General features: G+C 42.7%; 1 protein-coding gene across 1 annotated transcript; it reads right to left on the bottom strand.

Annotated features, from left to right (window-relative positions):
- Positions 1-26,059, bottom strand: LOC119737279 (protein LONG AFTER FAR-RED 3-like). Its single transcript, XM_038211493.1, has 7 exons — positions 25,713-26,059; positions 5,067-5,352; positions 4,293-4,524; positions 3,675-3,954; positions 3,115-3,461; positions 2,203-2,436; positions 1-1,329 (listed from the first exon to the last, which is right to left on the bottom strand). Exons 1-7 carry the CDS (start codon positions 25,789-25,791, stop codon positions 961-963), a joined length of 1,827 nt encoding a protein of 608 aa, XP_038067421.1. The 5' UTR covers positions 25,792-26,059; the 3' UTR covers positions 1-960.
- Between the last annotated feature and the right edge of the window lie 100 nt (positions 26,060-26,159).

A 26,159-nucleotide genomic window follows, 5' to 3' on the forward strand; every position in this document is an offset into this window, starting at 1 on the left:
TTGAGGACTGTGTTAACCGTGACCGTTTATTCCAAAACAATATCTTAATACACATTGATTGATTGAACTGGTTAAAGTGAGAACTGACTGGATGAGCAGAACGAATTAAACTGACTACATGATTGGATTTTATCGAATGGTTGACGTAGAATAGAAATGGAATCGAAACAGAAATGGAGTTGAAACAGAATGAGGGACTGCTAGTGGAGCAGGACTTATATACTGGTGGAAACAGGAAGTCTTGAGAATAAGAAATACTTAAGAATGGGATACTTAGTCATATCGTGGTTTCCTTGAGTCTCAGAAAATGACTAGGAATGAGTAATATAGTTCCTTAAAACAATGATCTTGAAAGTAACTTGGTTGTACTAAGAAACTGACCAGTGACTTGTGTGTGGGCAGTGAAGGTCATTTGCTCTGTATAAAAGTATAGGGACTACACATTGCAAAGGCACTGTGTGGGTGTATGTGTATACAAGGAAAACAATGCACTCAGGAGAATTAATCATTAAACAGTTCAAAAGGAACATTGATAATTATAGTGAGATAATTAACTAAAAATTAAGACGAAGTGATAATTACGAATTGATAATCTGAAAACGCTACACCATGATCAACAATATGAAATATAGCTACGTTAAATGATGTATTCATGCATGGTATTTGTTTAATTAAACAAGAGACACCGCGTTGGTATTTTAAATAGCTAAGTCGTAATTTGAATTAAATGAAAGCAGAAAACTGACTTCAACAGGACGAACTGTTTCGCTTTATCAATATTTGCGTCATGACAGTGTATTTCATGACTTTGCTGGAAAAAAAGCTTCATTGTGTAATTTGTGTTTTCATTTTAAAATACATAAAGTTGTTAGTTTAGTAAATCTTCAATCTCTATGTCTAGTCTGATAGAGTTTGTTTTCTTTGATTGTTTCTTATTCGCATTTAAAAATTAAAATTGAATTAAGGACTCTCCAGGACATGAAGGTCGGTCCCGATCCCCCTCACAGTCTTCAACCGGGCGAGCTTGTTACGGCGCCCGTCCACGAAGGTCTCAACGACCCGGATCCTCTCCAGGTCAAACGGGTCCACGCGGTACGGGTTCTCGGAGAGCACCACCAGGTCAGCCTTCTTGCCGACCTGGATGCTTCCTACCTTGTCTTCCAGGTGGAGCTGCCAAGCCGCGTTGACAGTGTAGGCCTTGAGAGCCTCGTGGATAGACACGCGGTACTCTGGGCCGTAGGGAGTGGTAGGGTCGTCCCTGGTGCAGCGGGTGATGGCCGTCTTCATGTTGGCGAAGGGGGAGGGATCTCCGGGAAAGGCGGGGTGGTCCTGTGTTTTGTACATTCAGAAAAAAATATTGTCATGTTTAAAACCTTTACAATAGGGGCAAATTTTTGAAAACTTATGGCACTGGTTTAGCACTGGTTTGTATTACACTGCAGAAATTGGGTTGATTTGATTGCTCTATTAAGAAGCGCTAAAAATTTGTAAGCAGAATCGTACTGCGTAAGACTAAAAAAAACAACCTGTTTACAAGAGATTACTAAGCGATGTTGACTTTTCGAGTGGGAGAAATTCGTCAGGTTAAATTAAACTGGTGAAACCCACAATATCATTATATCCATATAATACACTAGGCGGGATTCGAACCCGGTACATGGTCAGTGGGTCACAGACGTGAAAAGTAGGAAAAGGTACTATTGCACAGATCAATCCGGGTCATGGGCGTCGCCAGGATTTTTTCTAGAGGGGGGCAAAAAAAATTTTGCCAAAAAATGCTTGTAGGCCTATTTCTCAACACATTCTCGATTTCTCAGTTTTAGAGGGGGGCAGGGACATTTTGGCCCCCCCCCCCCAACTCATTAAATTTACACCACTTTGTCTTTGCGCCTCTTTTTTTTTCTTTTCTTTTTTCTTCCTTTTTTCCCCTTTTTTTTGGGCTTTTCCAGGGGGGGGGCAAGTGCCCCCCTTGCCCCCCCCCCCCGCGACGCCCATGATCCGGGTATTTAATCAGTGGGTGGCATACACTCATTGGACCCCCAGATATCTCTAGAGTGACTGCTCCATGACGCTTGTCCTTCATCCATGACTGTTCTAGCCAAACAGTTTTTATTATTTTTGTTCCTAGTACGTTGCCATTATAGTGTTTTTGTGTGTGATTATACGGCGATTATCCAAACTGGTTTTAACCTCTCGCCCTACCTGGTGAATGGTCCAAGTTATGTTATTCTTGGTTGCTACGGACAGTGGAGTCCAGCGGTTGACCCTGTCACCGAAGATGTTGGTCTTGTAGACCTTGGCGTAGAAGCGAAGATGATCCACGAAGAAGGAGAGAGTCACGTTCAGCTTGCCGGCTCGTTCGATCTGCTCCTCGGTCATCAGGCCAACATGCTCCAGGCGATGACGGTTGTCCTGGTTGGGTAACTCCGCAAGGACCTGTTGGTTCAAAATGTATTAACGATATTTTGTTTCATTGCTGCTGTTATGATGCACTTGTCTCTCCCAAAGTTTTATGTTTAAAGTAAGCCAGTGTGTCACTGATCCTCACAAGTCGTCTCAAGCCAACACGATTCACAAGAAATCAAACGTCACTAGTCAAGTAAAGGCTATAAACGGGCGATATGTTCTTGAAACTCAATATAACTTTATCATGCTGCCACCATTCCAGTCATGTTCCCTGTATCATAGCAGTACTGAATGATAATGTTTTTGTGCAAAAAGGAATCAGACTATTTTTCCTTCCAGCCTCGTTTTGGTTATATTGATTTGAATGGGAAAAATCAAATGGCTGCCACAGTTTGGATTGCTGAATGGCGGCACATAGCAACCGATGATAACTGGTGTAAATGAATAGATGTTTCAACGGCTGACGTAATCCCTTCGTCATTGCACATCCGCGTGTCACTTCCGGACCTCACTTGTGATTGACTTCACTAATTGACCTTATGCGTGATAATCGTCTTATCGGAGGTTTTTTTTTAAATTTTAGTTCAGCATGAGCACATGGACGAACGAGCGATGACCTATCCAAGAAAAACAAAAGCCATCTGATGTTATATGTGTAAAGGGTCTACTCTATAGGTATGTGTGATCACAGCGTATGAAGTTGCGTACTTGCTCGTGCACGTTGAGGACCTGGTCGTTAGCTCGTTCCCCGTGCGCGTGAATCGAAACCTTCTTCCCCTGCCGGTGGTACCTCCTCACGGTCTCAAAGAGGGTGCGTGTGTCAAAGTTCAGGATCCCGTAGCCCGGCGGATCGGGGAAGCCCAGCGTCTCGGTCAGCGGAGTGTACAGATACGGCTCCCGTATGGCTGACGTACCGCTGTGCGGTGAGCCATCCGCGATCAGCTTGATACCGGCCTCCCACAACCTGGAGCTGTACTCGCCTATGCCTCCCGCATCACCGGCAGCGCAATCCGTGCAGTCGACGTCCCGTACCGCTTGCTTGAATCTAAACAAAGCTAAAGGGAATAAGGGAGGAGACTTTTAATCAGTGGCAAGATCGATCTAAGTTGGTCAACTGAAGGTTTATTCGTGAGCAATGTCTATAAATTCTTGCGTATTAAAGCACTGGAATATGCAGTGCTTGAACTGATCCCTTTTCGGAGAGAGGAAAGGAGAAAAGAGAAAGTTTTTTTCTTCTGCAAGAACCACGGCAAAACAAGAGCACGTACCAAGACGAAGCGGAAAATTTTCGGCGTCGGTGGACCTTCTCAGCGCCTCGTCCAGGCCGGCATTGGGCCGGTAGAGCAGGTCCGCCACCGTTGTGAAACCGGCTGAGGCGTAGATCCGCCACAGATCCTCCAGGCTACGGGCGAAGGCGTGGGGCTCCAGGGGTGGCATCACACGCTGCACCGCCCCGATGGCGCCTAACTCCAGAAGCTTACCGGTCGGGTTGTTGTCTTGGTCTTTCACGAAGGTCCCGCCAATAGGGTTTTCGGTAGTGTTGGTGATCTAGGAAAACAAAATCATTCGATCGGCTCACAATATATTCTACTGTTAATGCACCATGTGGATCATCATATTATACACGGCTACTGACTGACTGACTGACTCCCCGACTGACTGACTCCCCGGTGGATAAAGCCGGGGGTGCTATCGTCACAGGATCACCCTGTGACGCCTATGAACTGGCTTCAACCAGACAATCGTGTAGACCATACAGATGCATGAAAAGATTTTTAGTGATTGGCCATTCTGATCTGAATCAAAAAAATATAGAATATAATTTCGTGCGCTCTGATACCAACTTTACTAGACGTGCTAGAGGGTCGACTTGTCGTGTTTCTTACATTTGCCGCTCTTAGGGCAGCGTGGTTAACCCAGGCTATGTGACCGTTCTGGCCCCACACGAAGATCGGGATAGTGTCGGAAAATCCGTCCAGCACGTCGGCGTTCAGAGCCGGTAGGTCAGAGATGAGCTCTGGGTCCCAGCCGAAGAAAGCTCCCCAGCCGTTACTGTTGGGGGTTGCGGCAAGTTCGTTGATCCTATTCACCATCACACTGCGGATCTCCTCGTAAGAGCTTTCATTGCCGGGGGATTACAAATGATTTACAAGAATTTATTCCTCATAATTATTGGTCATCTTTATTAATGCGAGCGTTAACAACCAAACGGATCAACTGGTGCGAAACACTATTGTCGTATTGTAGACGATGTGCGTTTAGTGTTAATGGTTAGATTTAATTTCAGTTAATAATAAAACCTCAATCGCGACTCGACAGTGGAGCTAAAGCAAATAGGCCTACACAAAACCATTTACAACTTGAGCTTTCAAGAAAGTGATTCGCCCGTTGCTGGAAAACCCAGGCAAGGGGGGGGGGACGCTCACCGCGTTAGATGTAGGTTATAATCAGTATTTTATCGAAATTTAGGCATATGTGGATCTAATTTCTAGCGACCAAGCCTTTAAAAAAGTCTGAAACACTAAATGTTGAAATCCAGAATGGAGTGCACCTTTAGATATGTGATATCTGTCCTGCACTAGTCGGAGGTCAAATAAGTCACCGACTTCGTGCGCGTGAGCATGCGCCCTGGCTCATGACTCATTGGCCCAAAGTTATACCTGAAAGTGGCCGCACCAATGGTGATGTACTGCTCCCGTATCTGTGCGCCCACGGTCGGGTGCGTATGGGGTTCAATGAAGCCAGGCATCAGGGTCTGTTGGTTTAGGTAGACCGTCTGGGTTTTAGACCCGGCGTGACAAAAAACCTCGTCCAGGGTTCCGACCGCCTGGATGGTCTCCCCTGCGATCGCTACCGCCTCTAGAGGGCGTGCTTTACCCCGGTCCCTCGACAGGTCTCCGTCCTCCATCGTGATGATGTCTCCCCCAAAAAGAATGATGTCAGCTTCTATAAATAAATACCCAAAAGGAGCAAAATCCTGCACTAGATACTTAGCAGAGAAACATGACCTGAGCATTTACACAAAGATATAATATGATGTAAGACAGCATTCTAGCTACATACATAAACTCTCTTAACAGGACAGATGTCAATCAATATTAGGTTTTTCCGAATTCCCTTCACCGGTGTATCCCATTATTAAACATGTGGTTAAGTTCTTTTTAGCACGCCACCCTGATCCAGTGATGACCACATTGTGTCTAGTCTGGTTCCCAGACCAAACGATTCTGACTATCCCTGATGAATCTTAGGTCAGGTAGCCTCCGGTAATACATTGTTTTACAATTTACGTCACGTGACTAAACGGGAGGAATTCCAACTTTTTCTGAAGTTTGCCGAAGTTTGCCGAATTCATTTCGTCGATAGTCCGAATGCGCCCGAGTATTTCAAAGTATAATATGGGTTTAATTTACTGCTAATTGCTTATTACAAACTTTCTGAAATGAGTTGATAATTAATATTCATTGCTTTCATTTTTTTGAAAACTTGAAATTCAACGAACATTTTGTGCATCAAGTACATGTATACTCGGATCGTATGGGCGAACTTTTTGCTGCGTCATGTACTATTTTGAATTTGACGACCGTTACCGGCATTTTCCAAAACTCGGCGTGGTCTTCATTCGACTCGGCCTGCTAACAGTGCTATTTGGGTGCCTAATTTTGAAGATACCAGATCAACAGTAGTCAATTAAGTGTTATCTTACAGAAATATCAAACTGTATTATCATAACTGTATAATATTTACGAAGCAAGTGATTTATTTAAGAATTTGATCAGAACATTCAAAGCTACAGCGAAATCGGAACGAAGCCAAGCTTTGAAAAAGGGCCGTCAATGTCGTCATGTTTATTTTTAGCCACGGAGGCTGCCTGACCTACAATATAGACATAAGCGCTAGCGTCGGGAATAATTGTCAGGTCTGGGAACCAGACTACAATGTGTCCCCCAACCTTGTCCCAAAGGGCTTACTTTATTTTCAACCTCGTTTCCAATAGTACGCCCTGGAAAGGAGACTTTCTTTCTGTAGCCTGCTTCGATACCGCAATATGCAAGTAATGGATTTATATCGTGTACTTGGGGTTGTTAATTCAAATACGTGCATGTACATGTATTATGATCTAGTTTAAAAAGCAAAAATCAGCCATCGCTACCGCCCTGTACATGCATCAAAGTTTAACCCCCCCCCCCCCGCATAAATAGTTTATTCACAATATAGGCCTATTTGTAGGCGCAATTTACAGTAGTACAAGATCAAGGTCATGAATTGAATCTTTTTTGGTTGATGGTACAAATGTACGATAATAAGGGAATAAATGTGTGCTCCGGAGGTTTTTATCACTCTGTTTAAGACCGCTTAGAGTCTGGGTGCTGATAATTACCCGAGCCGGAGGCGAGGGTAATTATCAGCACCCAGACTCTAAGCGGTCTTAAACAGAGTGATAAATACCGACCGAGCACATATTTATTCCCATTCATATATACCTTTTCGATAAAAAAAATCAAATAATTCGTTCCAAAAAATCCCGATTTTGTTCAACAAGTTCACTTCATGCTTTTTGAAACACCCCTCTAGCAAAATAATGGAGTGTTCAGCTGGCGAGTAAGATGTAACCAACCCTTTTATGGAGATTGACGCGTGCGTGGCACGTTCTGTGCGATGTCGCGCAGAACGCACCTGGGCCCAATTTCACGGCACTGCTAAGCAAAAAAAATTGCTTAGCACAAAAACAGCCTGGCTTATAAAAGTAGTTTACCAGCCAAAACTCCTCGTGATTTTCATGCTATAGCAAACAACAGCTGAATACTAATTGCGAGCAATATATATCACATGGAGTTTTGGCTGGTAACCTGCTTTTATAAGCCGGACTTTCTTTGTGCTAAGCAAATTTTTGTGCTTAGCAGTGCCGTGAAATTGGCCCCAGGGGCGTTGCGTTTTAAATTTAGAACTATAAAACTCTGACTCGCTGGTAGTGTTGCGCATGCCTACGGGAAGATTGTGAACGTTCAACCAATGAAACGGTAAGGTGCACTGGATTTTTAGGAGTCCACATCAATTCGTATATCAATTTGACTGACTTAAATTAAAGTTAAAATAAAGGATGCCATGTGTGGACATGTACCAATTGAATTTTTCCTGATAATCCAAGTCAAATTTCACACTACAGTGCATTGCTATATTAAGGTCCCTAAAAAATTGTTAAAAATCCAAGGGGTGGAAATTGTCACATAAAGTTCATTTTGATTGCAAACCCCATGTTTTTGATACAAAGGAACCCGAGTACATTATTGTTTACGATGTACTCCAAATGGATGGCAGCCATTTTGGATATTTCAAAATGGCCGCCATTTTCGGCTTCTTTGCATAATAAGTTCGGACTCGAATGTCGTGCGAAGTCAATTTCGGTGGCAAACCCCATGCATTTGATATCAAGTAATCTTAATGACCCATTGCTGATGATGTATCCCAGACAGATGGCAGCCATCTTGGATTTTTCAAAATAACTGCCATCTTGGATTTCATTTATAACAACATTACACCTGAATGTCCTATGAAGTCCATGTTTTTGAATGAACTCAAGTAAATCACTGTGGACGGGGTACTCACAATTGATGGCAGCCATCTTAGATATTTAATAATTGCCGCTATTTTGAACTAATTTGCATATTAAATTTGGATTTGAATGTCGTATGAAGTCACTATTGGTGGCAAACCCTATAAAATTTATACCAGGGAATCCAATTAGCACATTTAGGCATCCCAAGTGGGTCGCAGCCATATTGGATATTCAAAAATAGCGGCCATCTTGGATTTCATTTAAATAATAAGGTGGCACCTGAATGTCGTATGAAGTCCATTTTGGTGGCAAACTGCATGTTCTTGATACCAAGGAACCCAAGATATAATCATTGTTGATGGGGTACTCCACTGGGAGTATACCCCATGAACAATGATTTTCTCGGGTTCCTTGTATCAAAAACATGGGGTTCGCCATCAAAATAAACTTCATATTACAATCAGGTCCGAAGTTAGATACAAATTAGGCCGCCGCATGGTAGATGAAAAAATGTTACCAATGGATTTCCAGCTTAGGAAGGTAAACTCTATCCAAATAGGAGAAAAATTCCTTCTTTAGCAAAGAAAAATGCAATGGCCAAAAATACGACATAGTATACTATCTAATAACTCTCGTCCTAAGTTGCTTTTCGGGGTACTTTAAACAACATTTTGTCATTCGACATTGGGGTCATTCAGTGTCAAATCACCCCAAAACTTTTAAATTTTAAACCCCAACCTCTTTAGATTGGTTCATATTTATCTTATGGGGAAATTTCGGCTGGAAAACCAAAATTTGAAGTTTTAGGTTCAACGAACAAACGGTTTTCGCGCTACCGCCCAGGCAATTTTGGTCAAAATGGACCATATCTCTATAATCTGTGAGCCAAATTTGTTAATCTTGATTTCCTTTGAAAGGTTACATCATGAGAAATTTTAAATATAATGACATGCTGACCTTTATTTTGACCTTGAATTTGATCTAGTGGATCACCCGACATTGAGACAAGCTTGAATGAATATTAAATCCTAACATTGTTTTCTACAAAATATCAAAAAATAAGGTATAATATTTTTTGTTTGGTTTTGGCTCATCTCAAAGTTGGCATACATGTTGCAAAATGTGATATCCCTATGCAGTGTACTGGTGGATTTAAAGTAGGATTTTTTTTGTCCCTGAAATGAGTTCATGCACAGGGTGTCACAAGACTGTTAAAATTATTCCTTTTATTTTCTGAGTTGATTTAATAGGCTATTCACTAAATGTGTACGGCCGTAAAGTGTTATGTAACTTCGGAGGTGGATGATAAGGTGAATTTTGCAAATCGTAATTCCTTCCCTTTGCATACCAATTCCGGGCTTGCACCCATGTGGGAGGGGTATAAAACCCTCGCCCACGTATTTTCGGATTGAGTTTTGCGGTTTTTGGCTGTTTCTTTCCATGTAATTTGATTTTTGTGATTGTTAAATCCTGTGTTGAATCCTCTGTTCTCTTGAGTTGTTCCTTGAATTTTGGTCTGAGTAGAGCGGCGCAAGGGTTAGCTCTGCAACAAAGGGATATCACATTTTCCAACACTTATACCAACTTTAACAAGAGCTAGAAACCTAACAAAAAATATTACACCCCATAGGAAACATATGATCTCAAAAGATACCCAGGACTGGAATGATGATGAAATCAATGTAAAAGGAAAAATGGTTGTTCAAAGTCCCCAAAAAGCAATTCAGGACGAGAATTATGGCCAAATCAGAAATCATGTAATTAGTTGCAATTTTGAAATTATGCAAATTAGGCATATTTCCACCATTTGGATTTCTTCCCTTTTTTAAGGAACCTTATAGCAATGAACCGTGGTCCGAAATTTATTTATGTACATGACTGAACTTAGATTATCAGGGGAAATTTAATTGTGACATGTCCACACATGACAGCCATGATTTTAACTTTAATCTATGCAAATTAATAAATGGCATTTACGCAAATTATTATCGGCATGTCGCAAATTGTGGAAACTAAGGATATTGAAAGGTACCAAGGTCTAGAATAATGAGTAAATCAATGTAAAAGGAATACAATTGTTGTTTAAAATACCTCAAAAAGCTACCTAGTATATGAAATATGACCAAATCAGTGCGAAAGCCCTAAAATATGCGGCCATTTTGGATTTATGCAAATTAGGCATATTTCCACCACCTGGATTTCTTAAGATTTTTAGTATGTCATTTTAGGGACCTTATAGAAATGCACTGTGGTGAAAAAATTCTGTTGCAATTTGTTTGAGGTTCACTAAAAAAAATGAAGTATTTTGCCTGTACTATTGGGACTATTGGTAGAGTTAACGAAGCCTCTAACGTCGTTAGAGTTTATGCAACAGAATTATGCTAATCTTAAAATAAAATGGCTTTTTGTTTTGTTTTGTTTTTGCCTTTTGCATGGGCATAATTATGCTAATTATGGCTTTTATGTTATTTTTTTCTTTTGCATGGGCATAATAATATTCTGCACTGAGTTTACGACAGAAAGTGTGTGGCTACACGCTGTAGAAATATAAATTTTCAGCATTCAGATATGAGAGGAAAACTGGCGAGGCGCGATTTCAATCAGTTATGGCGAAAAATATCAGAAAATGGACGAGAATATTAGAATTGAATTCATGGTCAGAATCGGAATCGGTAGACTTGAGGGAGCCTCTATGACGTGTTTGGAGCTTAATATATGCAACATTTGATTATCTCAATATCAAAAATAAAATGGCTTATGTCTTTTGCATGCATGGGCTTCCTACAATACTGCACTGAGGTAACGAAAAAAAAGTTTGTGGCTACACTGTCGAAATATTAAATTTCTAAAGGTACGAATTAAAGAATCAGTGTTGATATGCGAGTAACGCCGAAAGAAATCAGAAAAAAAGACTAGAATATAAGTATTGAATGCTTTGTGTGATTTTGTACAAATTCCTGGATCCTCCCCTGGGTTTATTCTTGTATGAGCTGTGATTTTGCAGTCCCTGGTGAACAAAATGATGAAATTATACAGCGTGTAGCCACACACTTTTCTGTCGTAAACTCAGTGCAGAATTTTATTATGCCCATGCAAAAGAAAAAAAATAACATAAAAGCCATTTTATGATAAAATTTCAAATTATGTAAGGGTTCTTACCTGCCATATAATTGGAATTATATGAGGCCGAGGAGGAGAGACTCACCGTGTATTATTGTCCCTGGTAATACGGTTTGCACCACCCTTTGAAGAAAATGGATCATTCCTTCATTCATAAAAATGCAAATTAGCCCTAGCACGCTGGGTATAAAGCCCCCAAGAAACCATTGAAGCATGTCTCTTTGTAGATCTAAGGTACTGGTCCTGGCTGAGGGCTCAAGATGGGTGGGAGGCTGAAGAGAACTGAGGCACCGAGGGAGGGAGGTGAGTCTCTCCTCCTCGGCCTCATATAATTCCAATTATATGGCAGGTAAGAACCCTTACATAATTTGAAATTATATTTCGTCCTCGTCGTCGAGACTCACCGTGTATATTTCACAGCTAAGCCGAAGACAGGACTGCTCTTCCATATTCCTCTGAACATGGTACATCTCGCTTGTAAAACTTTCCAAAGGTGTTCACCGATGACCAGTCTGCTGTCAGTAAAATCTGAGCAGTAGAAACTCCTACTCTTGCTGCAGCAGATGTAGACGCAGCCCGAGTAGAATGTGCTTTATAATGTGAGACATCTATACCTGCCGATGCCATCACTATTTTCAGCCATCTAGCAATAGTAGATGAAACTACTGGATGATGAGGTTTCCCGAATGATAGAAACAGCCTTGTAAAGCGCTGATTATTTAGGCGTCTATTAGCAATCGTGTACGATGAATATACACCTCCAACGTTGAAAAAACACATAGTTTTCGATCTGCTGGATAACGGGCCAAAACAACACTTGGAACTGGCCTATGTGCTGAGGAACATTTAGACTGGCTGACTGGTGCAAATTCAAATGCTGTCCTGGACTTCTTCATGTGATGTAAATCCAGAGCAATTAATGATGAGCAACGCCCTGCTGTCACGAGAGCGACCAGCATGACCAATTTGAGCGTCAGAAGCCTCAAACTGAGCTTCCTGTTTGATGAGAGTGAACCAAGGTAACGGAGAACTTTCCCAACATCCCAAGTAAATGAATACCTAGGTTTCGGTGGTCGAATATTAAAAATACCTTTAAAAAACCTTGTCATTAAAGGATGTTGTCCAATAGGGACATCATCCACCTGAGCATGGGCTGATGAAATAGCAGACCTGTAGACATTAATTGTCCTATATTGTAGCCCATCTTCCAACAATGCATGGAGAAACTCCAACACTTCTGCTAAAGGTGCTTGAACTGGATCCAAGTGTCGTTGATGACACCAGCGACTCCAGCGACTCCATGCTGAGTCAAATTGAGCATTTGTTCCTTTTATCCATGATGCCATGATAACTGAGGACACCTTCTGCGAAAGTCCTCTTGCTGCGAGTGATTTCCCGATAGGCGGCCAGCTGCATCACCTTGTGCATGGGGTGTTGTTGACGATTGTGACATAATTGAAGGAGATCTGGGCGCTGTAGTAACAGTAATGGTGTTTTTACTGTCAGTTTTAACATTAGTGGATACCACGGTTGTGTTTTCCAAACTGGTGCGATTAGCAGAACTGTGGCTTCTTCTACTTGAATTTTCTGAAGGCACCTTGAGAGCAGACTGAAGGGAGGAAACAGATACCCTGCCATGTTGCACCAGTTGATGGTGAACGCGTCCACTTGCCATGCTTGTGGATCTGGGTGCCATGATATGAATCTTGGAACCTGTCTGTTGAGCCGTGATGCAAACAGATCGATCGACGGTTGAAATTTCATCTTTTCTACCACTGCTCTGTAAATTTCGGGGAGAAGATGCCACTCTGTGCGGTCGTTGAAGTTGCGCGACAATTCGTCTGCTATGACATTTTGTGCTCCTGGGAGATATTCTACTGACAATGTTATTTGTCTGTGTAGACACCATGTCCATATCTTCACTGCAAGGGATGACAATTCTGGAGAATGAGTCCCCCCTTTGTGGCTGATGTATGACATTACTGTCATGTTGTCCACCTGTAGTCGGATGTGTAGGTTGCGTTGATGGTACACCAATGCCCGAAGGGCGTAGTACACTGACAACAGTTCTAGATGGTTGATGTGTAGATTCTGTTCCAATATCGACCATCTGCCGCCTGTGCGGATTTCGGATGTGCAAGCACCCCATCCTTGGAGTGATGCATCTGTCTGGATCACCACATCCGGTGTTGGATTGAGTAGTGTTTGGCCGTTCCAAATTCTTACGCATTGTATCCAGCTTTTCAACTCCTCCTTGGAGGCGTGGGATAGGACTACTTCCGAGTCGTAGGAATTGCTGTGGTGAAGTGCCGTAATCTTGTCTTGCTGTAGATTTCTGTAATACAATGGGGCTGGAAACACCGCTTGTATGCTTGACGACAACCGACCGATGAGCTGAGCTAATTCGCGGACTGTTAAGGTGTTCGCCTGCAGAACTTCTTGACAATGATTGACGATATGGTTGACTTTCTCTACTGGTAGAGACAATGTCATTGTTTCGGAGTTGATTTGAAACCCGAGGTATGTGATTTGCTGTGCAGGTTGGAATTTTGACTTTTCCTGATTGATGACGAATCCTAGTTCCTGAAGTGTAGTTGCCGTGAACTGGAGATTCTCGGTGCATTCTTTCACAGAACTGCCCATTATGAGTATATCGTCGAGATAAAACACACACCGAATTCCCTTTGCTCGGAGCTGTGCTGCCACTGGCTTGAGAACTTTCGTAAATGTTCGAGGAGCACTTGACAGCCCAAATGGGAGGCATGCAAATTGGAACAACTGGCCTTGCCATATGAAACGAAGATACTTTCGATGATCCTGATGAATAGGAATCATAAAATAAGCGTCTTTGAGATCAATGGAACCTAGAAAATCACCTGGTACTAGTAAATCTTTTACTTATTTTATTCCTTCCATCTTGAAGTGTTGATATTTAACAAACTTATTCAACGAACGAAGATTTATCACTGGGCGGAGCTCTCCCGACTTTTTGGGGACCAAAAACAAAGACGGAATAAACTGACCAATCACCGGATCTTCCACGGTGACTGCCCCTTTAATCAAAAGCTTTTGTACTTCCTCCTGAACGATCTCTACTTGAGATTGAGAATTCATTTCTGTTACAGGTACTCTGTGCTGCAATTGAAACGGAACATCTAAAAATTCTATTTTATGACCAACAACTGACTGAAGTATCCAACTGTCTCTTGTTAGGGATTTCCAATTACAAACAAAATATTGAAGACGACTTGTCTTAAAAGGAATACATGAACATGTATCTACTTTTTTGATTTCTGATCAAACGAACCTCGCTCTGATCTGAATTTGCCACGGCTTGAGGATGCAGATTTATAGGCTGCATACTTTGGCTTGGTAGTATAGCCCGATGATCGCCCTTGAAAGGAGTTGTTGCCCCGAAATCTTCTGTTTACCGCAGAATAATAAGGAGAAAATCTATTCCCCTTGTACGGCCCTGCAGTAGATGTTGCAGTCTTGGTGACTTTGGCTGCTAGTTTATTTGCTTTCTCGGCATCCTCTATGTCCTTGACTAAGTTTCCACCAAAGAGATGGCTCATCGACGGTGAATTTCGTTTGAGGCTTTCAAATTTTCTGTCAAGTAGCTCATCAAAAGCATGTTGTCTTGAAAGAGCTAGACTCTGGCTTGCAGACCCAAGCAGTATCAATGCCGAGGTGACATGATCTTTAACCATACTGGCGTCAACTGTCTCTGGACAGGATGGGTCCACCAAAGCATCAAAAAGATGGGTCAGTGGCAAAGCTGCTTTCAGCAGATGATTATGAGAGTCTTTAAGCTTGTCATCTTGAGTTACTAAAGACGATCGAACTTCCTTGAAGGATGACTTTACCTGACTTGGTAATTCTGGAGCCTTGAAATGTGGTTCCTGTTCGACTGGTACTTGATTGGATAGAGTCTCTTCTTTGAACTCTTCATGTCCCAATTTGTTTGAACGCAGGTCTTCCCACCAGGAAAGAACTTTATCCGTCACTGGAAAACCTGATGCCTTGCGATGAGGGTTACGAAATCCACTCGGATTGAGAAATTCCGATTCAGCTTCAGCGTCACCACCAATCTCCGATATTGCCGGTCCGACACTCACGGAGTCCAAATTCGCACCCGTACCAGGGCCCGAATTACCGCCCCAAATGTTCGGACTCACCGGCGGAGGAAGCGAGAGCTGTCCAGGGGTTGAGGGATTTCCCCGATGTTGATGATACATCTGTTGGGTAGTGTTAGGAGGCCACTGTTGTGCGGAGTTATCTATACTACAATCACGAAAATGAGGGGAGGGCGCTGCCATTTTCCCGACCGGTCTCCCGTCCCGCCCGCGCCCGTTGGCCGCGGGGGATGCGGAACGGGGCCAGACTATTTCCACCCTATTTCCCATAATTCCCTTCCCCATTGGGCCGCGCCGGCCATCTTGCGTATGGGCCGGATAATCTTGCGTATGGGCCGGATAATTGACGTGCCACGTCGTATACGTTCGTTATGAGCATGCAGCGTATGGGCCGGATAATTGCACGTGCCACGTATACGTTCGTTATGAGCATGCAGCGCATGCAACTTGCCCCACATTTCTTCAGCACAGCGTTGTTGACATGGTTGATGTATCTGTTCCTTGCTCCAGTTTTCTCTTTGAACGGTATTGTGGCGGGAACCCCCGGGCCAACCTAAGTCTGTTAGGACAAGTCTGACTCCTAGTGGGGTGAAGACAATCTTCCCAAACCAAGGCTCTTCCCTAGACGAGAGATCACTCAGAGCGACCTTCAAGGCTAAGGGTGCAGGTCCGTTTTGGTGGAAATCTACCGCCCGATTATGAATGAGTGTTGATTAATTATCTCCGTTAATTAATTGCACAATAAACCTGTAAACATAAACACCGGAAGCAGAATTGTCGGTAATCTCAAACAACAGTGATCGTAATTTATTCAACAATAATCAAGTACAACAATTATGATGTGATTCGGTGGGTTGTTTTATTAACAGGGTCCTTAGTTAATTACTGGAGAGAGCCCGCTGCTCGTCTATGCAACAACGCACACAGCATTAAGCACTAGACAACAATGGCAGCAATGAGCAACTATGCACAGCGCTAGTAATGAATCGCTAAGTTAGCCAAACACAGCGTCACAAGCACACAACAGCCGCTTAGCAATGTATACAGTCCGTTAGCAGGGTACCCGCTACGCCGTGCGTGTAAGCCAGAATTCAGCTACACATACCAGCGCGATCCCAGTACAGCTACACAGACTTTGTACACAAATCGCCTAAGCAATTTCACATAAGCAGGGTACCAGTAATTCACCTACTTCTCTGCCCGCTGTCGCAGCTACACCCGGCACTCAACACTCTAAACAGATGAGCCCCAAAACTATACACTCAACAAGCTATAGTATCTCACCTAACAACGATCTCCACAACTAGCAGCAATCAGTCCCAACAACTAGGCTAAACCATGTACCAATGCGCGTTCTAAACCCAAACTGCTAAACAGAGCGCGCTCCCCAGGCACGCATTTATATACCAGGTACATGTAGACGCTACGTCATGTCTACAAACCATGTGCGTGTACTAACCCTATGGTGCGCTAAACCTATGGGGGTTATTGGCCAATCACGTACGCGCAGCAGCCCACGGAGCTCGTAAGCTCCGCCCGGTCACTGCACACAAGTGATTAAGCGTTAGTGCTATGGTATGACGTCACAACTAAACACTTTCCGCCACAGTATTAAGTCTCATTTATGATATGTATTGTTGTTTGTGAAAAGTGTGAGTTTGTGAGTGTCCAATAATGGCGTAGTCTGGTGGTAGTACGGGGAGGGTTGTACGGGGAGGGTTGTACGGGGGGAACCAACTTAATAAAGAAACCCTCAAATCAAAATTAAAGACGTGATCAAGTTCAAACCTCAGGCCAAAAACCAAAAAATACAGGCAAAGACTAAAACCTGAAACCAACACAGTTAGAATAGTGGATCTTAGAGAATACATTCTGGCAGAAAATCAAATGACTCGACAACAGACATGAACCTAAGCAGTATAAAGAGGAAACTAATACATTGATGCCTGTTCTGAGTGTTCAGTGTCTCTGCTGTTCTGCTGAGATAAAATCATATGCGGGGGGGGGGGGGGTTCACAAAAATACAACATACAAGACATGTTTCGTTGTTTGGCATGTTTGGTTAGTACTTCAGTAGTGCATTCCGCATAAATGGGGTATTGCAACACCTGTCTAATTTATTTGTAGCTATTGTTAGCCGATGTATTTTTTTTACAAGTTTTCTTCACCTTAGTCGTTATGCTTTTCTTTCTAACTCCTTTACACAGGACTCCCGATGACACCCACATCACATGACCAGCTCCAACCATGCTCCATCCATGCTCCAGTGCATGCTTCAACCAGTTCCCAAAGCAAGAATCTCGACTCAAGACGAAGACGTGACACACCTATTCTTTCCAGTTCAACTGCAAGATTCCTGCTTTTTCTCTTTACCCATTCAAAACACATTTTTCTTCTAGCCATAATTTTATTTTTAGAAGTCATGAAGTAGTGCAAAAAAGATCACTCTTTTCTGCTGTTTTATGTCCATCCTTTTTTTAAATTACATCCTTGGCTTAGTTGTACCCAAGAATAATGATGGAATGGTTACCCGATAATTACTGGCCAAGCAGACTGTGTCGATCCTGGCAAACTTATTTGATAACAAAACAATGTCTTTGATTACCAAATTACATAATCACTCTTAAAATTTCACAACAAAATATTCATACTCGCATACCCCTCAATTTCTCATGAGTTTTCACCAACACTAATTAAAAAAATGTTGTCCTGTAACTTACAATGCCACTCTCATTATTTATGATTACAGCTTTTAACACAAAAAACTGCAATTGCACAATAACCTTTGGCCGTCTTGCTTGAAAGTCTTTCATGGAATGTTTGTGCCTATATGGTAAACAAGCCTGGACCGACGTCCCTTGCGAAAATTGCTCCGAAAACTGACTACAATTATATCCCCTGCGTTTTGTCAAAGTACTACCCTGTACAGTAATGAATGCAAATACATTATTACTAAAAAATTCGTGTATACCTGATTTCATTTTCACAGTTTTGTAATAAATACATTTAACATGTGGTGCTTGACATAATTATGAAGTGCTCCAATATGTCCTTTCTTTTAGTTTTACTCTCTTCTACAAATAAACGTGTTACAATACTTTGCTGTACAACCCCATCACCATAATAAAAACACCAGCTGCTATAATGACATTAACTTCTACTTAATACATAAGAAACACCCCCTTCACCATAACAAATATAAATTGTTGCCCACTTCCCCGGAAATATCAGTGACCATTCACAGGTGTAACATAAATAGGCATGGGCTTCGCGAGGCCCCCCCCCCCCGGAAAAGGAAAAAAAAAAAAAAAAAAGGCGCGAAGTCATAGTGGTCTAAATTTAATGGGTTAGGGGGGGGCAAAATGTCCCTGCCCCCCTCTAAAACTGATAAATGGAGAATGTGTTGAGAAAAACAGGCATTTTTTGGGCAAAAATATGTTTTGCCTTCCTCTAGAAAAAATCCTGGCGACGCCCACACAATATCCAACCCCCACCCCCACTGGCTGCCCCCTCCTCTCCTCTGTAGTGAGAACGATGGAGACGACGTTGTATAGGCCAAGATCAAACCGCGTTTCATCTAAATTACCTAATTGTACAGTTGGTGTATACGTCCTTAATGGTTTGGCACCTTGAAAAATCAAAGTTCAAATTGACTGGACAATATTCTAGCACAACATGATTTATGAGCTTTCTATAATGAGACATCGCATGAGACAATCGGTCGGCAATAAATACTTAACTGTTGACAGCAAGACCTTTCTTATCGGCGCGCAATTCAAAACAACATTTAAACGGTATGAATCCCAGCACAAACATAAACCTCCACAATATCAGCGATTTCAATATCACCATCTCCCCTCTATAACAAAAACCATTTCTCCCCATCCCTAGAAATATTTCTCCCCATCCCCGGAAATATTGGTGACATGGTTGACGGGTTTTACAGAAATTGGGCGTTCCAACTAGCACCCTTCACCCTAGCTAGCCCCTTCCCCTATATTGACAATATGTCCTGGACCCTCGCACAATCTTCGCCGGAAACGTTAATGTGCGCGCACGTTGCTAAAAGCAAATACAACTTAGGCGAGACTGATGGCGAGTCCAAATAGGCTCGCGTGCAGCAGAGGGTCCGATTCTTTATTTGACTTAACAGTTGTTTGGAGTTATTAGAGTTTAAATTATCGAGATTTCATTGTATACAGTAATTATTACGAAACAGTCAACTCCACCCATCTAGCGGGTGCCGCGCGAAGCGCGGCATCCCGCTAGTAAGTTAAACCACGGAAATGACCAATACGGGTGCAGACCAGTAAATCGGTCCGAAATTGCCTGCGCCGGCCAAATCACGATTTGCATGCCCTCAAAATCTTCGGTATTTGAGCATGCTGTGGGCCATGAACTTGAGGGATTGTAAAAAATATGGGTGGAAGCCGTGCACAGGACTGGGAGCTTGCAGTTCTGTGTAATTTGGATGTAATTTGGACCCTAAAAGCGCTCTATTTTGCAATGGAGTGTAGGCATCGTTTTTCAAAATGGCGATGGGCTTCAGGACTATTTTCAGGGGTGATCATCTTCAGATGGAAATTTCTCCTAAAAGTCATCAGTTGACCCCCCGAAAATTGAAAAGAAAATGAAAGATGATGAAATCAGCTTCAATTTGATGTGTGTCTCGAGCACCTTGGAGAGTTGTGAGTATTTTTCCCGAATTTTTGAAGTGGGAGCATTTACCATTGGGGTCTATGGAAGTTTATTTACTGGTCTGCTACCTATAGTTTCAAAATGGCGCCTTCCATCGTTTGTTGTCAAACGTTTGCGGAGTGTTTTTTTTTCAGGGGGGCGGAACCTGGGGGGGGGGGCAGCGTTTCAAAAGGGGTCACCAATGGCGGTTCCGCAACAAATGCGCCCAAAATCTAAATAGGGCCGATGGACCGTCGTCCGATCACAGCAATTTCGAGCGAACAAGGGGGGGGGGGGTAATTTGGGGTCGGAAGGAGCAAAAACTCAATTAACGGCCGCTGGGGGCGCCCTGCAGTAAGGTAGCCGCAAACAGAGGGCTTGTTTTCAGGCCAGAAATCGCAGTCAGACATTTTTTTTTCTTGCAATTTTTTGATGAAATATGAGTCATCCATCCTTCCTCGTGCCGTACAAGTGGTTTGGGGAAATTTTTCAAAACCTCGCTTCTCTATAGTTTCAAAATGGCGCCTTCCATCGTTTGTTGTCAAACGTTTGCGGAGTGTTTTTTTTTCAGGGGGGCGGAACCTGGGGGGGGGGGGGCAGCGTTTCAAAAGGGGTCACCAATGGCGGTTCCGCAACAAATGCGCCCAAAATCTAAATAGGGCCGATGGACCGACGTCCGATCACAGCAATTTCGAGCGAACAAGGGGGGGGGGGTAATTTGGGGTCGGAAGGAGCAAAAACTCAATTAACGCCCGCTGGGGGCGCCCTGCAGTAAGGTAGCCGCAAACAGAGGGCTTGTTTTCAGGCCAGAAATCGCAGTCAGACATTTTTTTTCTTGCAATTTTTTGATGAAATATGAGTCATCCATCTTTCCTCGTGCCGTACAAGTGGTTTTGGGAAATTTTTCAAAACCTCGCTTCTCTATAGTTTCAAAATGGCGCCTTCCATCGTTTGTTGTCAAACGTTTGCGGAGTGTTTTTTTTTCAGGGGGGCGGAACCTGGGGGGGGGCAGCGTTTCAAAAGGGGTCACCAATGGCGGTTCCGCAACAAATGCGCCCAAAATCTAAATAGGGCCGATGGACCGTCGTCCGATCACAGCAATTTCGAGCGAACAAGGGGGGGGGGGGTAATTTGGGGTCGGAAGGAGCAAAAACTCAATTAACGCCCGCTGGGGGCGCCCTGCAGTAAGGTAGCCGCAAACAGAGGGCTTGTTTTCAGGCCAGAAATCGCAGTCAGACATTTTTTTTCTTGCAATTTTTTGATGAAATATGAGTCATCCATCCTTCCTCGTGCCGTACAAGTGGTTTGGGGAAATTTTTCAAAACCTCGCTTCTCTATAGGGTGCAGACCAGTAAATCGGTCCGAAATTGCCTGCGCCGGCCAAATCACGATTTGCATGCCCTCAAAATCTTCGGTATTTGAGCATGCTGTGGGCCATGAACTTGAGGGATTGTAAAAAATATGGGTGGAAGCCGTGCACAGGACTGGGAGCTTGCAGTTCTGTGTAATTTGGATGTAATTTGGACCCTAAAAGCGCTCTATTTTGCAATGGAGTGTAGGCATCGTTTTTCAAAATGGCGATGGGCTTCAGGACTATTTTCAGGGGTGATCATCTTCAGATGGAAATTTCTCCTCAAAGTCATCAGTTGACCCCCCGAAAATTGAAAAGAAAATGAAAGATGATGAAATCAGCTTCAATTTGATGTGTGTCTCGAGCACCTTGGAGAGTTGTGAGTATTTTTCCCGAATTTTTGAAGTGGGAGCATTTACCATTGGGGTCTATGGAAGTTTATTTACTGGTCTGCTAACATACGGCGGAGCCATGGGCGCCGCCATATTGAATGACTGCTGCCCGCTAGCGGTAGCATTGCTGGCTGTAGGCGGGAAATTCCATTGTTGTCCGGGGAAGAAAGACGGCCCTGGTTGATTGTGAGGGACGACCCAAGGCGAGGTCTGTCCGGGCTCATTTTCTACCACACGTCTAGCCTGTGGTGCTCTAGACACTTGCGGTATATTCTGCGAGGAATACGCTCTCGTGTCGGTGGCGGAAATTGGGCAAGGCGGCCCGCTTTCCAATTCTTCTGCACGTTGACCACCAGCCCAAGGCGAGGCTGGGGCCTGTGACTTACGCACTCGTTCAACCCTAGGCGAGGTTGACGAGGCCGCAGACGGTCCCGAGGCCGTAGACGAAGATCTCAAGGCTGAACCAGGCACATCTTTAGCCTGCTTGTCGTTGGCTTTCCCTTTCTTGGTCGACATATCGAAGCAATAAACGTAGAAAAACCGAATTGGTTGTAGCTAAAATTTACTAAGTACGTGAAACTGAAGACGTAGTGTAAAATACGTGTGTGCTAAACCGTACCACAAGAAACAAAGACATGCCTCAATGGTTTCTTGGGGCTTTATACCCAGCGTGCTAGGGCTAATTTGCATTTTTATGAATGAAGGAATGATCCATTTTCTTCAAAGGGTGGTGCAAACCGTATTACCAGGGACAATAATACACGGTGAGTCTCGACGACGAGGACGAAATATAATTAGCATAATTATGTTGCATAAACTCCAACGACGTTAGAGGCTCCGTCAAGTCTACCGTTGTCATAAATTCAATGCAGAATTTTATTATACCCATGCAAAAGACCAACAACAAAAAAACAATATAAAAGCCATTTTATCTTAAAATTAGCATAATTATGTTGCATAAACTCTAACGACGTTAGAGGCTTCGTTAACTCTACCAATAGTCCCAACTGGTTGTATGCTTGAGTAGCCATCCATGCTTGATTTTTCAAAAAGGGGAGTGCAAAAAATAAAAAACTCAGAAAAACTGTATTTAACATCCATTTTCCTATGTGCTTGAAATAAACCTAGACATGAGAAATAACACGTAAAAATTGTGGAGCAGCAGGATTCCAGTCGAACCAGTGAGTTTGGTGGTTTGAGACATTATCTTACATTGAAATACATCATCTTACATTGCCGTCGCGCATGGCTATGGCGACGCGCGCATACCAGAAACCAGAGCCATTTTTGGCCAATAATCGTTTACTTCGTTTCGTATGAATAAAAAGGAGTAAATGCTTCAGATTTCAAATATGCACTTGTCATTTACAAGGCTGGGTTGGGGCAACCTTGAAATTATAAAGCAAAATAATTCTGCGCAAAAACTACTGCATTTATTAAAGTTCTATAAAGTACAAATGATACCATATGTTTGTATGAATAAAGCATGGCATTTGATTTTTCTACCACTTTCGAAGCATATACTCGCATCTGTATGAATGAAAATTAAGCAAACACTTTTACTAAAAACCATTTGCTCTTGAGTAAATGGCCTGCAAAATGTTAAGCTTCACACTTTTATAAGTTTGCAGAAAATCGTAACCATCGTAACCGAAACGGAAAGCGGCACCGGGGAGGGTCACGTGCTGGAGGACAGATACAAAAAAAGCGCATCAAACGTGACGAACGCAATGCCGTTTACGTGCACAATGCGCTGTGCATCGGCACCCATGGTCTACATGTGGATTGGGTTTTCAGTCCCCACCTGATTCCGTGGGTTTTCCCCAGACTATTCTTCTGGGGTTTTCCTCCCACCTCTAAAACTGTAATTTCTTCTCATTGTCTTCTCTCTACGGTTTTTTCCGGGGTTTGCAAGCTACAGTGCCTGGGGCATGCACTTTTGAGGATCCTTGGTTTCATTACCAGAAAAAAATATATTTATCGTTTACTTCTTTTCGTATGAATATAAAGGAGTAAATGCTTCAGATTTCAAATATGCACTTGTCATTTACAAGGCTGGGTTGGGGCAACCTTGAAATTATAAAGTAAAATAATTCTCCGCAAAAATTACTGCATTTATTAAAGTTCATAAAGTACAAATGATACCATGTTTGTATGAATAAAACATGGCATTTGCTTTTGCTACCACTTTGAAGCATTTACTCGCATCTGTATGAATGAAAATTAAGCAAACACTTTTACTAAAAACCGTTTGCTAAATTCTTAAAATAATTACTTTTTACCTTTAGGCTTTTGCTACACTATAAGCGTTTACTTCGTTTCTTATAAATAAAATGGAGTAAATGCTTCAGATTTCAAATATTTACTGTCATATTTCAAGGTTGGGTTGGGGCTACCTTGAAAATATAATAGCAAAAATTACTGCATATATTAATGTTAATCGCGAAAAAGTACAACTAATACCATACGGTAGTTCGTATGAATACAAAATGGCATTTGCATTACTCCCATCTGTATGAATACAAATTAGTCAAAGGCTTTTACTAAAAACCATTTACTCTTGAGAAAATGGCCTGCAAAATGTAAGCTTTACCATTTATAGGTTTGCAGAAAATAAAATTTTCGTAACCGAAACGGAAAGCGGCACTGGGGAGGGTCACGTGCTGGAGGACTGATACTAAAAAAGCGCCAAACGTGACGAACGCAATGCCGTTTACGCGCACAATGCGCTGTGCATCGGCACCCATGGTCTACATGTGGATTGGGTTTTCAGTCCCTACCTGATTCCGTGGGTTTTCCCCAGACTATTCTTCCGGGGTTTTCCTCCCACCTCTTAAACTGTTATTTCTTCTCAATAGGGAGGTTTCGCAAGCGAACGGATACGCTTACACTTACGCTTAGCTATCCGTATCCGTTTTTTACTTACGTGTAGCGAGCGAGATATGCGTGTCGTCTGCACGTTTAGCGGATGGTGAGTGGCGTATGACGTCATACGTGCAGACGACACGCATATCTCGCTCGCTACACGTAAGTAAAAAATGGATACGGATAGCTAAACGTAAGTGTAAGCGTATCCGTTCGCTTGCGAAACCTCCCTATTGTCTTCTCTATACGTTTTTTTTCGGGGTTTGCGAGCTACAGTGCCTGGGGCATGCACTTTTTAGGAATCCTTGGTTTCATTACCAGAAAAAAATTATTTATCGTTTATACTTCGTTTCGTATGAATAAAAAGGAGTAAATGCTTCAGATTTCAAATATGCACTTGTCATTCACATATTATATGCCAATCACATAGTATATGGCACCATTTATTATAAACAGAACTACACACCCTTCCTTGATGGAACATATACTTGAAACTTTACATGTCACAAGTCACAAAAAATTACCGAAACAGCCCATTTAATTGACACGATACGAGTGGGTGTGGTGGTTGACGTTTGACGATCCGGTAGCCTTTTTCAGGTAGCTTGCTTGGGGTAGAACTTGGCCTTCGGAAGCTTCATAGCAGCGTCCGGTCGTCTCCGCCGTAACTTCAGTGACGATTGCAGACCACCACTCCCCACTGTGTCAATGTGGCACTCTGCCGAGATTTGGCATTCTAAACCTTATATACTACACTATTAACACAAAGGAAAGAATTCGGATAGATCTGGCTTAACACAAATAAAAGAACACCAGAGAGCTACATGCACTCACATTCCATTACACTGGTATAGGTTTGCGGTGAGGCATTCTTACATAGCCTAATTCAAACACAATGCCCATTGTTCAAGTGAATTCCTTACATTGGAACTTCCGTCAACTACAAGTTACAATTAAGTAAAATTAAACCTTTTGAAATAAACTTAAGCATAAAAAATCAGTGTAGTTGGGACCATTGACAATAGCTAAACTGTCTGAGGTATTTATGAAATGTGGATCTAAATATAGTGGCCTGCGACTAGTGCGAGGAATAGGACAGAGGAGAAATATATCAGAACTAGAAGCGTCGAGAATAAATTTGAGAATATGGTGACCATAATTTGGAGAGTTTTGTGTTGGGTCTGTAGGCCTATACGTACGGTACTTACTTCGGGAGAGTACCATACTCAACGACAGCACGACGACACACCAGAGTTGCAGAAGTAACGCGGGTCCACGTCTCTCCATGACTTCGACGACAGTTCGAAAGAATGATCCCCGAATAATATGCGCCTATAATGCACTCTTACGTCAGGCAGACACGAAGAGTTCGATACACAGAGCACCAATTCAACGGGTGTTGCTCACTCAGTGACAGCCTTTCCTCTACCCACTTGTTGCTTTATACCCCTGGCAACAACCATCACCTGAAAAAAGGAAGCTGTTCGTGTCCGTCGACAAATTCGATTCTCCCCCAACGAAGTTTCCACTTGCACGTTATTGTTTCGATATACAATTAACAAATCTACGGAAGTGTATTTAGGACATGACCAAAAAAAAAAAACTCCGGCCCTCTATTTCGCCTGGGCGGATTACTATTTCGCCCGGGCGGATTA

The sequence above is a fragment of the Patiria miniata genome, unplaced genomic scaffold (genome assembly GCF_015706575.1).
Source record: "Patiria miniata isolate m_02_andy unplaced genomic scaffold, ASM1570657v1 HiC_scaffold_3, whole genome shotgun sequence".
Classification (NCBI taxonomy): Eukaryota; Metazoa; Echinodermata; class Asteroidea; order Valvatida; family Asterinidae; genus Patiria; species Patiria miniata.

Excerpts from the sequence above, each read along its gene's own strand:
- LOC119737279 (XM_038211493.1), bottom strand. The coding sequence starts at position 25,791 with ATGGAGAGACGTGGACCCGCGTTACTTCTGCAACTCTGGTGTGTCGTC. Across the intron at positions 4,525-5,066 it reads ATTGGTGCGGCCACTTTCAG|CTCTTACGAGGAGATCCGCA; the intron begins GTATAACTTTGG and ends CGGCAATGAAAG. Across the intron at positions 3,955-4,292 it reads CTGCCCTAAGAGCGGCAAAT|ATCACCAACACTACCGAAAA; the intron begins GTAAGAAACACG and ends TTGTTTTCCTAG.